The sequence below is a fragment of the Schistocerca americana genome, chromosome 1 (genome assembly GCF_021461395.2).
Source record: "Schistocerca americana isolate TAMUIC-IGC-003095 chromosome 1, iqSchAmer2.1, whole genome shotgun sequence".
In the NCBI taxonomy this organism is placed as follows: domain Eukaryota; kingdom Metazoa; phylum Arthropoda; class Insecta; order Orthoptera; family Acrididae; genus Schistocerca; species Schistocerca americana.
In genome coordinates, this window is record NC_060119.1 from 818,034,808 (window position 1) to 818,053,331 (window position 18,524).

Here is an 18,524-nt window from a genome sequence, read left to right on the forward strand (position 1 = left end):
TGACTATCTGCACAGGTCTTACTTGTGCAAACAAAAGCGACTGTTTCTTACTACTGAAACTTACAAGTTAAGGCACACTAGCGGTGAGCGAAGTTCGATTATTGTACTACACTTTGCAAGTCGCAACGGACCCTCAAATTAAGTACTTACAAATCTCAGTTGTCTGTACTACTTATCGAAACACATGATGATCTGTTAGTGGCACTACTAAAAGCAATTAGAGGTTACTCTATGAGATCAGTTCGACCTTAACAACAGGCATCAGATTTATCAAAATACATAAAAGATAGTTCTATGAGTGGTCAAAACTCACATGGACACTGCTGACGATCTAAGTTTCAGATAAAAGGGTACTTGTTGATGGGAATAGTATGATTTTGATAATTAATCCCATGTCTAAATTTGTCAAAAACTCATCTTATTGTTGGTCCAACCAAGACCAGTTCCAAAGTCAGACAAACATTATAGTGAAACACATGCAACCATCAGACTGAAAATAGTTGCTACAGTACATTACAGAAGCCAGTTCATAGACGTTGGTCACTGATGGCTCGATTATATGACTGGAGGCTCAGAGGGTTCTGCGGTCGTGTAGGCTGCATATTCCTCGACTTGCGCCAAGGGGCGGGTGGGTTTCGGGTTCCGCTGAATAGATCAGGTGTTCACTATACGCAGGAGGTGGCTGCACGGGTAGCAGTGGCTGTTTGACGTGGACTGGGCGGTTTTTTTAGTTTAGAGGGTCTCGGGAAAACGCAAAAAGGGCTTCAGCCACAAAGGGTGCAGGCCGAACACAGGAAAAATGTAGATACAGGAACCATCGCTATAACAGTCGTAAATAGTCGTAGCTGTGTTGGAAAAGTACCAGCGCTCCAAGCGCTAGTAGAAATCACGGATGCTCAAATTGTTATAGGCATTTAAAAGCTAGCTAAGGCCGGAGATAAGCTAAGCCGAAATTTTTGCGAAGAACCTAATGGCGTTCCGAAAGATTCGCTAAACACGGTTGGCGGTAGCGTGTTTGTTGCTGTTAGAAGTAGATTGTCGCGAAATTGAAGTAGATAATTCCTGTGAGTTAGTGTGGGCAGAGGTCATTGTTGGCAACCGGAATAAAATAATGATTGGACCCTTATACCGACATCCCAATTCAGATGATACATTTCCTGAAAGGTTCAAAGAAAACTTGAGTTTGATTTCAAACACGTACCCGTCTCATACGATAATATTTGGTGGTGACTTTGAATTACCCTTGGTATGTTGGTGAAAACATGTTTAATTGCGGAGGTACGCATAAAACATCATCCTAAATTGTGCTAAACGCATTCTCTGAAAATTATTTCGAGCAGTTAGTTCATGAGCCCACGCGAATAGCAAATGGTTATGAAAACACACTTGAACTCTTAGCAACAAATAATCTTGAGTTAATAACGATACAAGGATGAGTGAACACAGGGTTGTCGTAGCGAGACTGAAAATTATAACCCACAAATCCTAAAAAGTAAACCTACTCAAAAAAGCAGATAAAAATTCACTTGATCCCTTCCTGAGAGACAATCTCCATTCCTTCCAAATTAATGATATAAGTGTAGACCAGATGTGGCTTGAATTCAGAGAAATAGTATCGGCAGCAGTTGAGAGATTAATACCAAACAAATTAACAAACGACGGAATTGATACTCCTTGGTACACAAAACTGGTCAGAACACTGTTGCAGACACATCGAAACAAACACGACAAATTTAAACAGACGCAAAATTCCTAGGATTGGCGATCTTTTACAGAAGCTCGAAATTTTGCGCGGACTTCAATGCGAGATGTTTACAAAAGTTTCCACAACGAAACTTTGTCTCGAAACCTGGCAGAAAATCCAAAGACATTCTGGTCGTATGTGAAGTATGTTGGCGGCAAGAAACAATCAATGCCTTCTCTGCGCGATAGCAATGGAGATACTATCGAAGACAGTGCTGCCAAAGCAGAGTTACTAAACACAACCTTCCGAAATGCCTTCACAAAAGAAAACGAACTAAATATTCCAGAATTAGAATTAAGAACAGTTGCCAACATGAGTAACGTAGAAGTAAAGATCCTCGGAGTATTCAGATGGCTCTGAGCACTATGGGACTTAACATCTATGGTCATCAGTCCCCTAGAACTTAGAACTACTTAAACCTAACTAACCTAAGGACAGCACACAACACCCAGCCATCACGAGGCAGAGAAAATCCCTGACCCCGCCGGGAATCGAACCCGGGAACCCGGGCGTGGGAAGCGAGAACGCTACCGCACGACCACGAGATGCGGGCTCGGAGTATTGAAACAACTTAAATCACTTAATAAAAGCAGGTATTCTGGTCCAGATTGTGTACCAATTAGGTTCCTTTCAGAGTATGCTGATGCATTAGCTCCATTCTTGACAATCATATACAACCGTTCGCTTGACGAAAGATCTGTACCAAAAGACTGGAAAGTTGCACAGGTCACACAAATATTCAAGAATGGTAGTAGGAGTAATCCACTTAATTGCAGGCCCACATCATTAACGTTAATGTGCAGCACGATTCTGGAACATATATTGTGTTCGAGCATTATGAATTACCTCGAAGAAAACGGTCTGTTGGCATACAGTCAACATGGGTTTAGAAAACATCGTTCTTTTGAAACACAACTAGCTCTTTATTCGCATGAAGTGTTGAATGCTATTGACGGATTTCAGATCGATTCCGTATTTCCGTATTTCCAGAAGGCTTTTGATACTGCACCACATAAGCGGCTTATAGTGACATTGCGTGATTATGGAATATCGTCTCAGTTATATGGCTTGACTTGTGACTTCCTGTCAGAGAGTTCACAGTTCGTAGTAATTGACGGAAAGTCATCGAGTAAAACAGAAGTGATTTCTTGCGTTCCCCAAGGTAGTGTTTGAGGCCCTTTGCTGTTCCTTATCTATATAAACTATTTGGGAGACAATCTGAGCATCCGTCTGAGGTTGTTTGCACATGACGCTGTCGTTTATCGACTAATAAAGTCATCAGAAGATCAAAACAAATTGCAAAACGATTAGGAAAAGATATCTGAATGGTGCGAAAATTGGCAGTTGACCCTAAATAACGAAAATCGTCAGGTCATCCACACGAGTGCTACAAGGAATCCGTTAAACTTCGGTTACACGATAAATGAGTCAAATCTAAAGACCGTAAATTCAACTAAATGCCTAGGAAATACAATTACGAACAACGTAAATTGGAAGGAACACATAGAAAATGTTGTAGGGAAGGCTAACCAAAGACTGCGTTTTATTGGAAGGATACTTAGAAAATGTAACAGATCTACTAAGGAGACTGCCTACACTACGCTTGTCCGTCCCCTTTTAGAATACTGCTGCGCGGTGTGGGATCCTTACCAGCTACGACTGACGGAGTGCATCGAAAAAGTTCAAAGAAGGGCAGCGCATTTTGTATTATCGCGAAGTATGGGAGAGAGTGCCACTGAAATGATACTTCATTAAAGGAAAGGCGTTTTTCGTAGCGACGGAAACTTCTCATGAAATTCCAATCGCCAACTTTCTCCTCCGAATGCGAAAATATTTTGTTTGCACCGATCTACATAGGGAGAAACGATCACCACGATAAAATGCGAGAAATCAGAGCTCGTACGGTAAGATATAGTTGTTCGTTCTTTCAGCGTGCTATTTGAGATTGGAGTAATAGAGAATTGTGAAGATGGTTCGATGAACCCTCTGCCAGGCTCTTAAATGTGATTTGCAGAGTATCCATGTAGATGTAGATGTAACAGTTCTTCAGGTATATATGCCAACATCACAAGCAGAAGAAGAAAAGTTGGAGAAGTATATGAGGATACTGAACGTGTAACTCAGTATGTAAAGGGAGATGCATATCTAATAATCATAGGCTTGTGGAACACTACATTAGAGGAAGAAACAAAGAGAGGTAGGCGAGAATATGGTCTTGGTAGTAGAGATGGGAGAGGAGGAAGGTCAGTCGAGTTCTGCAACAAATTTAAGTTAGTAATGGCGAATAAACTGTTGAAAAAGCACAAGAGGAAGAAGTGTTTTTGAAAAAGTCCTGGAGACACGGAAGGTTCCAGATGGTTAATGGTCAAAATTATGGAAAAAAGATTCCGAAATCAGGAATAGATTGTAAGGCTTACGCAGGAGTAGATATAAATTTAAATCACTATTTGGTAATCATGAAGAGTAGACTATAGTCTAGAAAATCGTCCAGAAGAAGAAATGTGGAAAGAAGTGGGATACTGTAGAACTGAGTAATGATGGTATGTGTTTGAAGTTCTATAGGACTGCAGACGCTAAGATAATGAATACCACAGTAGGTAAACGAGTGGGGGAGGAAGGGACTCGCTAAAAAGGGCACTCACAGAAGCGGGTCGAACAAATATAGGTAAGAGCAAGGTAACAAAAGAAATCGATAAATGAAGGAAGAACAAAAATACAGGCATACATCAACGTAAGTCACTTAGCAATGAAATAAATAGGAAATGCAGGTAATCCAAAACGAAATGGCTGCAGAAAAAATGGGGAGAAATAAAAAAAGAACCGGTTTTCGGGAAGACTGATTCAACATATAAAAAAGTTGGAACAACCTTCGGTGAAATTCTCTACGAGGGGAAGGAACAGTCTAATGACTTGATAGAAGAAGAAACGAGAGTCAATACGGAAGACATAGGGGATCCAACATTAGAGTCAGAGTTTAACAGTTTTGGAAACTTGTGATCAAGTAAGGTGATAGGCATAGATGACATTCCGTCGTAATTTATAAAATCATAGGGAAAGTGGTAAACAAAGGATTGTTCACTTTGGTTTGTAGAATCTATGAGTATGGAGACGTATCATCAGACATTTCGAAAATATCATCAACACCATCCCAAAGACACCAAGGCCAGATAAGTGCGAAAACTATCGCGCTGTCAGCCTAACAGCTCATGCATTCAAGTTGCTTGCAAGAATACTGTACAAAAGAACAGAAAAGAAAACTGAGGATTTGTTAAATGACGAGCTGTTTGGATTTAGGAAAGGCAAAGGCACCAGAGAGGCGGCTGTGACCTTGCGCATAATAATGGAAGCAAGACTTTAGAAAAATTAAGACACAAGAGGAAGAATTACAGGATATGCCGAATGGAATAAAGAGTCTACTGGGAACGGTATATGGATCGAGGATAAACCGAAGATAGGCGAAAATACTGAAGAGCAGCAGAAATGAGATTAGTGACAAACTTACCATCAAAATTGGTGGAAAAACTGAAGAACTGAAGGGGTTCTGCTACCTTGGAAGCAAAATAACAGATGACGAACGAAGCAAGAAGGACATAAAAAGCCGACTAACATAGTCAAAGAAATCATCCTCGGCCAAATGAAGCATACTTATATGTAATATTGACCTTAATTTGAAGAAGAAATTTCAAAACATGTGCGTTTGCAGCATATCACTGTGTGGAAACCGGAAGAGAAACGAAGCGTTTCAGATGTTGAAAATTAGGTGGATTGACCAGCGAAGAAATGTAGAGGTTCTTCCCAGAATCAGGAAGGAGAGAGAAATATGTGAAAAACATTTGCAAGAAGAAATAACAGACTGATAGGACATGTCCTATGGCATTAAGGAATAACGTCCATGGTACTATAGGAAGCTGTAGATGGTAAAAATTGTAGCAGAAGACAGACAATGGAATGTACCCAACAGGTAATTTGGGACGCTGGATGCTAGTGCTACGTTGATATGAAGAGGCTTGCCCGTGAGAGGAATTCGTAGCGGGCCAATCAGAAGAAGATGAACTCAAAAATGTTAATTTAATTCTGTCTTTCTTTTATGTGCCCGTTACTTCCCTCCAACAGTCAAACTGAGACTCAACTCATGATTCACAGTGCCCAAGGTTCAGTCATCCTTCTCCTGGTAACTTTCCTGAGAAGATACGAAAGGGGGCTATTTCCCTTCCGCAGTATTTTCCACCAAGTGATCATCCTGATATTAAGGTTCTGCGTCTTTTCTTCAGTTCAAAACAACGCTTCTGTAAGCTTACTCATTTCGTCGTTGCTTATTCAATCGCCTAGGGAGAGTTTCCCACCACGTTGGCAGTTGGTTGCCCTGAAACTCTGTTCAGTTGTTCGACCTCTTTTGAAAACGCTTATGAGCAGAATTAGAGTGCTTCGTTTTTTTTTGGAAGCCCTCAGTTTTCCAAGAGCATGATTGTTAGTCTACACAGTTCTAGTAACTATGATCGAACTTAGACATTTAGACGGGCAAGCCAAGACACTAATCAACTTATAAATGTAGGCAATGTGCTTTCACTCTCTGTCTTCTGTCATCATCATCATCATACGACACAAACATAACACTACACTATATACGTATCCATTACACTCACCTACGCTCCACGAACACGCATACGATACACATCTGATATCCGCTAGGAAAGGAGCCATTGTGTGCGGTGGAAGAACATCCATTTCACTCGATGGCAGAGCTAACTGTGAGACATCGTGCCCAACATTTCTGTACGACATTCACATATTTACCTCAAAAAGAATCAATATCACATCACATAGTTTCTAATTTTTATCGCATGATGAACGCAGTTTAAGCCAGTTTCGAGATGGGTCGTCACATTTACGCAGTCTGCTTCTCCTGATTTGAAGGGCATCTGGCGGTGTGTGATTCAGACCGTTTCGTCTTGTTAGGTTGTATCATTGTAAGAATTGGCAAACACCCAGACACTTGAGTTACAGCAATTATTTCTGACGACGAGCAGCAGCGCCTGCTTAGTTTTCGCTTGAGTGTCGTGAAAAACTAGTCTGGCGGTAACAGGAAATGCTGTAGACTCGGAATTTCGTCACAATCGTTAGGCTCATCGTTAATATTTGTTGGTGAGTGTGTCACTACTAAATTCAACTGAGATTATATTTATTCTTTATACGAATACTCTGGAAAATCTCAGTATTGTGCGTTTTTAGTTTTTAAGCTGTAATTGTTTTTCTTGTGGGCTTGAATTTTAAAAGCAGAATTTATTGCCCGTTATAAAAATTGTGTCACATACACTGGCATTCCTTTCCAGGTTCCTATATTATGCATCGTCTTCTAATGTGTTATATTTTGTAGCATAATGTTTATATGATTTCACTAAATGCGATGCGCTACATCAAGGCAACAATAAGAAAAAGCAAGCACTAACAAGGATTTAATAAATTATTATTGGCTAATTGAAGATATAGAAATTGAAAGTTTCTCAGCGATAATGTGCGCCAAACCCAGATTCGAACACGACACATTGCCTTCTGGGACTGAGTCCCCGTTCGCCCACAGTTTTAATGTGCCAGAATGTTTCACAGTCCACTGTAGACTGAAAGATTTATTCCCGATGTGTTACCTGAGTTCCCAATGTTGCCCGAATGTCTTGTTGTACTGAGTTGCGCGGGGAAAATGTTGTATTTTTCCCATTTATATTCAATTTTCACTTCCAGCTGTAATTATAAATTGTTTATGAACTGCTGCCTTCACAATCCACCGTGAATTAGATTATTTTACAGGTCTTCTCTCTAAAATGTGACATAGGGTCATTATCGCCCTTAACGATATTCTTATGTAGAGAGGCTTTCCGCTTTGTGTAGTTATTTATTTCTGAGTCCAATATTGTTTTACACACTAGGAACATTAGGTACTTTATTTTCTCTGCTGTGGTCTGCTCGATGTACCTACGAATTAGAGTTCTCTCACATTACTGTGATTGACGTTACAGTAATGTGCCTTTTGGTCGGGTGCATGCCTTTTGGCAGATTTCCAGAACTCTCTTCAATGAGCTGATATTTCTGACACTTATACGACCAATTACAGCAGCCAGTCGCAAATTTACTCTTTATTTTGCTCTACGAGTCACGGATGCTTTCACATCCATCTCCAGAAATAGCAAAATTCAGTGTCTTGCATGTTGGCTGTCACTTCGTCTGAAATTCTTCAACCTGTCATAAATTTTGCTTTTCTTCGATCGAAACCTTTATTATGCAGCCTCTTCTCATCACATGACGCCGTCAGTTTCTTTTCCTCCTCTTAACTGGTTTCTGTGCGTGTCTTCTCTCACCCACCCTGTGTAATAGAACCTCATTTCTCATTTTATCTCTCCATTTTACGTCTTCCATTCCTCTCCATGTCCATATCTTAAAATCCTCTCACCAATTCTCCTTTCTCCGCTGCGTGTTTCGGTACAATCCATTAAAAACTAAGTACAAAACATTTCACGGATCTTTTTCTTAATTCTGCATTTACCGCACATCAGAAAATACTATTTGATTACTTGTCATGTTACTGGTTATTTGGCATCCTAGGTACCTAAAATTGTCAACTTGCTCCACTAACTCATGTTCCACTAACTCATGAGAAATTTTCACTTTTACCTTCCTTGACAGGGTCATAAAAATTGCGTTAGTCATTTTCACATTTATCTTAATCCAAATTCATTACAACTGGTGTTAAGTTCTTTTAACGTACTGTTTCGTCGTTTCATAGGAGTGGTTCTTGGAACTTGAGTGACAGCGGTATTCCCAACGTTAAAATTATCACCACTCAGATAAAAGTGCAGCTGACAGTTTTATAGCCAGTTTCGATACTTCTTTTTAATTTTGTCGTTTGTCACCAGTGCCTGCCGAGACTCTAATTGTCAACTGAGAAGACAGTAATGACTGATCGATTTCAGGGACAAGTTGTCAATTCCTGCCAGTAATTTCGACTGGTGTAAAAATATTTCTTGTGGCTTGCCATTAGGAATGGGTTCGGGACTTTTATCACATCCTATTGTTTCCTACGATGGGTGCTAGTTACCAAAAAATCTCTACACTACATCAATAACTAAGTTTTGCATTATTTTACTTTTCAGCAAACAAAGCGTGGACCATGCAGCTCCACGCTTTTATTATTGCGCTAGTATGCGCAATTGCAGCGTCTGGCCTCTTTCCAGATGATTTTGGAGTGAGTAAAAACGTCGTCTCATTATTCTCTTAGATTAGAAATAAATCAGTCATTATTATTATTGTCTCTTCTTCGCGAATGTCAGAGAGAATTTCAAAATTAATCTGTCACTGTGTAACTACTGTGAAGACGAACTAACTTTTAAAACAATTTTCTTGCAATAATGTGATTAAAAAAAGTGTAAACATTGCTTTAAGAGATAAACTAAGTATATTTTGTACATCGCCGTCAGGAAAGAATATCATCATCAGGAGTAACAAAACTGACGTTCTACGTATCGGAAGTTGGAATGTTAGATCCCTCAACCGGGTTGCATAACTCCACTTGACGAAGGCGTCGTCGACATGTGTTTACCACACAAATGAGTATTGGAAGCAGACCGTTTCCATTTTCCACAGGGTGTCACCAAGCTCTTTCATCGCTCTCTTACCATCAGCTACTTTATGAGGAATGGTGATTTCTGCGAACAGCTGGAAGGCGTCACCATGGATAGCCCTCTTAGTTCAGTGGTTCACAATTTCCTTATAGAGCATTTGGTGAGGCAGGCGCTGGATTTGGCACCTTTTTTTATCGAAGATGTGAGAAACGTATTCCTTTGTCGTATGGAACCATGCTGAGGAATAACTCAATGACTTCCTAAGACACCTGAACAATCACCATGTCAACATAAAATTTTCTATGGAGGTAACAAAGGACCAATACCGATCCTTTTCAGATGTGCTGGTTACGAGAAATGGTCAGAACCTGAATCACAGAGTGTATCGAAAAGCGACACACAGGGACAGATACCTGCACAAACTGTGAAATCGTCACCCGAGCTAGGAAAGGGGAATGAGTAACAGACACAAGATAAATATGTGAGGCGCAGCACCTCGGCCGTGAGATTCTACACCTGGAATGTGTCCTGCGGAGCAAAGGGTCTCCACAGGTTGCATAAGAAGTGTCGCGAAAATAACACTCGAAAAACTGACAAGTGGGAAGAAGGTATGTCGGGTACGATAGGTGACGGACAGAATCGGCCATATGTTGGGAAAAGACGGAGTAAAGACTATTTGCAGAACTACCAAGAAGATTAAACACTGTTTCAGATGAGAAAGAACGAAAATAATCCACTCGCAGTGCTGGGAGTATACCGCAACGTGCGTGTGTGGAAATGTCTACGATACGCGAATACCAGGATTGCTGAACATCAACGTTATTGCGTTTTGGAAGGAGTGGAGAAATCGGCCGTAGAGGAGCGGGCGGTGTTTGAGACCGACCACATAGTAAAATCCACCGACAAACAGGTTCTCCCTGTGGAGAAGAGCTACGACGCCCGCTTGTTGAAGGAGTCCATAGAAATTCACAAACATGACAGTAGTTTCAACATGAAAGAAGAAAGCGTCAAGGTAAACGAACGCTAATTTCCGGTGCTGCTGCGAACTAACGGTGCAGGTAGCAAGAGGAGAACCACAGCGGTAATAACCAAAGATAATCCCTCAGGCGTTTGGGCAACAGCTGCACACACACAGTCTCCTGCCACAGGCTCGACTCCTGTCCGGCAGCGAGACGTCAGGGAAGTCGTTAAAGAAAATCACGAGTCAAAAACCAGCAGGCATTACGTCAAGACAGCTGTAGTTAAAGAAGAAGCGAAGCAAGCATTGATAAAGCAGTAAATACTCGGGTTATGGATAGATGGAGAATATGTGCGAATCTTGAGCTTGAGATGAGATGATGAAGTCCCATACTTCTTGACATAGCTTAGGGGACGATGCGGGAGACCCGCACCGCTGTACTAGGCAAGGTACTAGCGGAAATGGTTTGCCATTGCCTTCCTCCGACCGTAATGGGGATGAATGATGATGATGAAGACGACACAACAATACCCAGTCACATCGAGGCAGGTGAGAATCCCTGATCCCGCCGGGAATCTAACCTGGGACCCCGTGTTCGCTACCACGTGACCAAGAGCTGCGGACTGAGGTGAGAAGACAGCAGTATAGATAGTTTTAGAATGAAATCAACAGAAATTACTATAAGGCTAAATCAAGGTAGATGAGAGGAAAATATCAGGATATTGACAAAGACATGTTTTAGGAAAAGGCGATACGGCGTACATTAAGATTAAACGTAACTTGACGTGGCGTAAATAGAGAAACCTCTATTAAATGTTGATGAAATGGCAAGCGGATGACCTGTACAATGGAGATTAACTGTGATATAAGAGAAGTACGAAGTTGATATGGGAGAAATAGATGATCTAATGATGATGTCTGAGTTCGGCAGAACTCTGAATGATCTCAGCTCAAAGAAGGCAGCAGGAGCGGATGGCATAAGTTTGTAATTATTGAAATCTATAGAGATATAGGACCTAGAAGGTTATTTCAAGGCCCGCCTGATTGGCCGTGCGGTCTAACGCACGGCTTTCCGGGCGGGAAGGAGCGCCTGGTCCACGACACGAATCCGGCCGGCGGATTTGTGTCGAGGTCTGGCGAGCCAGCCAGTCTATGGATGGTTTTTAGGCGGTTTTCCATCTGCCTCGGCAAATGCGGGCTCGTTCCCCTTATTCTGCCTCAGCTACACTATGTCGGCGATTGCTGCGCAAACAAGTTCTCCACGTACGCGTACACCACCATTACCTTATCACGCAAACATAGGGGTTACACTCGTCTGGTGTGAGACGTTCCCTGGGGGGTCCACCGGGGACCGAACGCACAATAACCCTGGGTTCGGTGTGGGGCGGCGGAGGGGTGAAGTGGACTGCGGTAGCCGCCGTAGGGTTGCGGACCACTGCGGCTGCGGCGGGGACTGAGCCTCTCCGTCGTTTCTAGGTCCCCGGTTAACATAACATAACATAACATAACATAGAAGGTTATTTCAGTTGGTGCCAAAATATACGAAGATGAGGACTTAACACGAAATTTCCAGAAAAACCATGATCATCAGATCGCTAAATAAGGCAGGTGCGGATGAACATGAAAACTATCGGACCGCTTAGTTTAAAAAGCTATACTTGGAAACAACTAGTCAGAATAATACATAAAAGAATAGAGAGAATAATTGAAGACTTACTGGACGAAAATCATTTTGGTTTCAGGAAGGGAAAAGTTACTAGAGAAGCAACTCTGTTGCCTTTGGTAGTGGACTAGAGATTGAAGAAAAATTGTATACCTTCCTATGATCCTTCTTCGGCAGTGTAAGGCGAAATACACTGCACAACCACATTAATGTGACAACCTGTCAGAAGCCTGAATATAGCCCCCAAGGACTGATACATCATTGTGGTGATCCTTTGTCCCATCGAGGATGTCGAGATCAATGAGAAAGTCCCACGAAACATTCCCCAGACCATAACGCCCCATCTCCGACCTAGACCCTTCCGACGATTATCGCATAGTGTTTGCTTTCAGGAAATCCGCGCCGGGGCCGGACGATCCGTTTGTTGTGGGTACCTTCCCACTCTGGTATCCTCTATAATGATGAAGTTGATGCATTAGCCAAACAAGCGGCAACCTTAGGCACCGTCCTGGATCTGCACCTTCCTTATACAGACTACTTACGTGAAGTCAAGGATCACGCAGGACAACAATGGCAGGAAATGTGGAACGTTTCTCAACAGACGAAAGGCGGTTATTATGCAGTGCTACAACCTCGGATTCCTTCACAGCCGTGGTTCATGAGGACACACCTGGACCGATCCACGATTTCTACCATCATAAGATTCCGCTTCAATCATGCCTATTTCCCACAACATCTACATCGGATCAACGTTTACAGTTCACCAGCACGTGAGTGTGATCCTGAGTCGGAAGCTGATGTCAACCACATCTTATTTATGTGCCCCAACTTTGACCGTGAACGGTTGGTCTTTCTGAAGACATTGCTGAGTATGGGCTACCATCTTCCTCAATCAGCTTCTTCTCTTTTGTGTACTAAAGACGTTCGTCTATATAAAGTGATAGTTAACTTCATCAAGAGTACTGGTTACAATCTGTAGGTTTTAATGGTGTACGTAAATTATAAATATGTCTTGCTGATGAAGATATTTCAGAATTGGTGTCAATTGTAAGCCAAGACACTTTTAATTATTTTCCAATTCAATTCAATTCAATTTTTAAAACATTATGTACAAAACTGTAACAGTTAAGCTTTTTATTCTTGTAAATATGCATTTCTGTGTTTGTTTATTCAATTATGTGTACATTGTCACTATGTGTTGCCGATGGCTAAATTGAGTACACACTCAAAGGCCAAAAAAAATAAAAAAATAAAAATATCCGCGCCGTACGCGTCAATAGGCAACTGTCCCACGGAACATTAAACGCGATTCATCTGAAAATGCCACTTGGCACCCACTAAGAGGACGTCCAGTCGCAATAATGGCGTGCAAATTCTAGCCGGCATGTGGCACACAGTTGCTCAACAGTTGCACGTCTACTCACCAGTACACACGTCCGCAGCCGTCGTTCGCCCGTGTCTTCTATGGCCCGTGGTGTACCACAGTTGCCTCGACACCGATGTTCCATGGCGCCATTTTGCAATTCACGGTGTACTTTAACTCTGGCGACATGCGAGCAGCTTACATACTTAACAGTTGCGGAAGTGTTTCCAATGTTCATGCCCTTCTCGACGTCAGATAAATCACTCTGTTTCCGCACCTGGTGACTGTGAGTGGTTGTTAAACGTTGACCTCGAAGATACGTGGTGGTTATGTTAATGATATTGAACCGTGTAACAGCGCAGTTACGAAGGCAGATGAATGAACACTAATGGAGTAAGAAACGTGGAGGTTCAACGAAGCCGCGTTCGTGTTAGGAAAGGTATAAGGCAGTGCTGTAGGTTATCGCCTGTTTTGGGCAAACTTCTACGTAGAAAAAGCAATGAAATAAGTGGAATAAAATTTCGAAAGGAAAACAAACATGCAAGGGGAATGTATTTCAATGCTTAGCTCCATAGGCGACTTAGCCTTTCTGAAAATTTGGAAATTTGTGGTAAGGTCTTATGGGACCAAACATGTGGAGGTCATCGGTCCCTAAGCTTACACACTACTTAATCTAACATAAACTAACTTACGCTAAGGGCAACACACATGCCTATTCCCGAGGGAGGACTCGAACCTCCGACGTGGGGGAACCGCGCGAACTTTGACAAGGCGCCTTTGACCGCTCGTCTACCCCGCCCGGCTAGCCTTTCTGGCCAACGATAAGAGAGACTTACTAGACCTTTTGGGAGGAATGGACAGCCTGCTCAGTACGGAACCAATAAACCATCGATTCTTTAAAGAATCAATCTCACATGTATTATATAGCTTCAAACATCTCATTACTTTCCAAATAAGTTAATGTGTTAAATTTTTGACGTTAAGCATGTAAGCGAGAGAAGGTTTAGAAAAGGTTTCAAATTGTCTGTGAAGTTTGTTAGAAATCGCTAAGTACTCTCATTATCGAATACTCGATGCATATAGCCTTGGTAATTTGCCCTTCATTTTATGCAGAAGCTAGTTTTTCATGACGTCATATCTCATGAACTTTGTGTCATACGGTGATACAATGTTGCAAGTACATTCAGTGGTATATGTGCGTACCACCTGTAAAATGTGTTGCGAACAGAGTTAAAGGTAGAGAAGAAACAAATTAAAACATAATGAGTGACGCTGAAGTTTTACTGCATGTACTGCGAAAATTTGGTAAGCGAGGATTTTTTTCTTCCCATTATTGTTTCTTTTGGGAGGGAGGGTGCTATTAGCGAGGAAAAGTTTCGTAAATATTTGAAATTATGTGTAAAGCTTATTGGAAGTCGCTAAGTGCTCTAATTCTCAAACAGCGTATGAATATAATCTGGATAATTTGCACGCCGCAACTTAACGCTGATTCAAGATCTATACACAGTTTCCGATAGCAATACTTGTCTTACTGTGTTAAACTGTAACTTAAGATTATGCCACTTAATGATTAAATTGCAGCAGCATTTTAAATTACTAAATTTGGTCCATAATTACATGGAATACTAAAATTCAGTTGCCCTGGAAGTCATGAGATTGTCTATATGCATCTAGGACAGTGAACCATGAACCGTGAGCTGGCATAGCCGATTAATAATATAATAATGGATAAACAAAACAAGAACGTAAAAACTGGAATAGGAACATAATTTAAAGACGTGAAGGAATTCTCTTACCTAGGAAGCAATAACGCCCAGCATGGCCGAAGCAAGGAAGTTATCAGAATAAGACTACAGAGGGGAAAAAAAACAGTTCATCTACAAACGTCTTACACATCAAAATGGCTCAAATAGCTCTGAGCACTATGGGACTTAACTTCTGAGGTCACCAGTCCCTTATAACTTAGAACTACTTCAACCTAACTAACCTAAGGACTTCACACACATCCATGCACGAGGCAGGATTCGAACCTGTGATCGTAGCGGTCGCGCGGTTCCAGACTGAAGCGCCTAGAACCGCTCGGTCACTCTGGCAGGCTCTTACACATCATATATTGATACCTACCTGAGGAAGTAGACCCTGAAACTGTACATTTCGAGTACAGCGTTGTTTAGAAGTGAAAAATCGACGATGCAAAGTCTGCAGGAGAAGAAACAGAAAGTTTCGGAAATTTTGTGGTATCGAAGAATGCTGAAAATTGAGTGTACCGATGAAGTAGGAAATAAATAATTACTAAAAAGTACGTGAGGAAAGGAGTCTCTGAAACAGACGTAGCAAGAAAATGAGGCAAGTTAAAGAGAAATATGATGGGACACCTGGCGCTGGAAGAGGTAGTAGACAAAAGACATAACATGCTAAACAGAGTATACAAGACTTTGGATTGGTAAAAGTATCACATAAAGAACGCCACTTTTCAGTGTTCAGTAACATATATATATTTATTGATAAAATCCAATAATATACACATTATTTCAGTGTGTTCTACCTGTGATTATGCCCGCATCTCGTGGTCGTGCGGTAGCGTTCTCGCTTCCCACGCCCGGGTTCCCGGGTTCGATTCCCGGCGGGGTCAGGGATTTTCTCTGCCTCGTGATGGCTGGGTGTTGTGTGATGTCCTTAGGTTGGTTAGGTTTAAGTAGTTCTAAGTTCTAGGGGACTGATGACCATAGATGTTAAGTCCCATAGTGCTCAGAGCCATTTGAACCAACCTGTGATTATGTATGGAATTCATTACCTGACAGCCGGCCATGGTGGCCGAGCGGTTGTAGGCGCTATAGTCTGGAACCGCGCGACCGCTACGGTCGCAGGTTCGAATCCTGCCTCGGTCGTGGATGTCTGTGATGTCCTTGGGTTAGTTAGGTTTAAGTAGTTCTAAGTTCTAGGGGACTGATGACCTCTGAAGTTAAGTCCCATTGTACTCAGAGCCATTTGAGCCATTACCTGACAAATAAAGTGAAGCACCGGTGACGAAGGGATGAAACAAAATAAAACATTACGAGTAGAGAGGGTATGTAATGCTATCACAGAGATTACACACCAAGGTCTACGTGACACTGGCGGTGCAAAATATTTAAGCTTGTAAGTCAAAGGTTATGGCCATTTACGTCGCGTTTTTTGATACTGATCAACTCGCACATTAAGACCCATTGAAGCAAGGTTTCACAGTACAACTAAAGGAAAGAAATCAGAAAATTGTGAATTTGTAGTTACATCACACAAAAAGTATTTCTTTTGTCATCTGATTCCCGAGTTCAAACTTGAAATTAAAACATTCTCGAAAGTCTTGAAATGCCTGGGACCGGTATCATGCGAGTATCAATGTCGATAACAGCTAAAAATCGTGTCTGATTCTCGATTCCGGGAGTGGGTGAACTGTCTATAAACATAATTAAGCACATACGGAACACTCAGTGCGCGGGTCCTCCTCGCTCCTCGCCAATTTTCATTTTCTCATGTAGTTTTCTTTTTACCACTCTTTTGTTGTCAATCTTACTTAACTCGCATGGTCTTGAAAGCAGACGACAGTGTGGAAATCACCTTTCTAATAGAGAGTGGGCCAAAAGTCAAGAAGAGATTATAACTGCGAATAACCTTTTAATTTATTCTTTTCTCTCTTCTTTTGTTTGAAGTACTGTCTGAGGAAGGACGGGAAGTTTCTCACTATTGGTTTTTAGCGTGTTAATTATCAATGTAAACTAATCATAAACAAAATTGTTATTCACAATTATAACTCCTCCGTGCCTTCTCTCCACCCTGCGTAAATCACACATCTATTGAATATATAACTGAATATAAAGATTAATAATATTTGAAAAGTAATTTGGTGTCTTGAAAACTCTATCATTTTTCACGGCAGCTACTATTTTAGTATTATTATTGGCTGCTTTCTATGTTCAATGAGACTGACAGTTAAAATAAGGAGGATGCGATTTCAGAACCACAATCGCAGAAAACGCGCGCTGAGCGTCCCACGTGGAATCGAAGAAAGCCCCCTTCTGCCACGGCATGTGACTCCGGTGGGCTACCACGTTTGGCTGCAGCCTATCCCTCAGAAAGGATATTTCCAAGGCCGAGTAGAGGTCAACATTTCATGTCTCACACCAACGAACACTGTGATTCTAAATGCTGGAGACAACTTGAGTATTTCAAAAGCGGATATATCAGTCATTGACCCAGCGGATAGTTTTGGAGAGTACAGGTAAGCTTTATTATTTATACAGTTGCATGAAATATCGTAAACTGACAAGCATGTTTGCTGTATATTTGCCGAGTATAGCCGGCCAGAGTGGCCGAGCGGTTCTAGGCGCTTCGGTCTGGAACCGCGCGACCGCTACGGTCGCAGGTTCGAATCCTGCCTCGGGCATGGCTGTGTGTGATGTCCTTAGGTTAGTTATGTTTAAGTAGTTCTAAGTTCTAGGGGACTGGTGACCTCAGATGTTAAGTCCCATAGTGCTCAGAGCTATTTGAACCATTTTGTCGAGTATAGGTGACACGACTTAAATTCTCAAACGTTCTTCTCTCTCTCCCTCTCTCTCTGTCTCTCTCTCCTATGTTTCGAAGGCACGACTTGCAATGCATGCGGACGTCCTTTCTAAAGTTACCTAACTGAAATCATTAGTCTCTGACAGTTGGCATAGCCCTATCCATTGCTTCTCTGAGCCTGCTCACTCACTTGGCGGGAATTAGATTATTCTCTCCTTTTTCCTTCAGGTTAAACCGTTCCCTTACAAGTGACAAGTGAGCCTTCTGGATACATTAAACTCGATTAATGAATCGTGTCCACTAGGCCTAGTCCCCTAGTAATAACGTAATCGGTACGCTACAACACAGAAATCACACTGGTATCCATAGTCGCGACATGTTTTCTTCTGGCTGCCATCATGACTGCACTCTTCGTACGGTGTCAGTATTCTCTTCTGTCATCCTTTTACTGAAAAGCATAATGACGGGAGTAGAATGACTTATGCAGTCAACCGCCTAGGAAGTAGGGAGCGTTTTGCCAGTAACTGCCGCAGTGTTGAGACCACTATCACTGAGATGACACCACACGCTCGAAAGTCCCTTTCAGAGTACCAGCCAAACTCCGTAATGAGCGCAGGCTGCTCCTGACAGCCAGACCGCACTGG

General features: G+C 41.9%; 1 protein-coding gene across 1 annotated transcript in view; it reads left to right on the forward strand.

Annotated features, from left to right (window-relative positions):
• The window catches only part of LOC124612984 (thyrotropin-releasing hormone-degrading ectoenzyme-like), a 291,166-nt gene that overhangs the window by 8,842 nt on the left and 263,800 nt on the right, over positions 1-18,524 (forward strand). Inside the window, exons 2-3 of the mRNA XM_047141525.1 lie at positions 8,887-8,978; positions 17,334-17,596. Of these exons, the coding sequence (XP_046997481.1) occupies positions 8,904-8,978; positions 17,334-17,596 (338 nt within the window). The 5' untranslated portion in view covers positions 8,887-8,903. The remainder of the gene's footprint in view (positions 1-8,886; positions 8,979-17,333; positions 17,597-18,524) is intronic.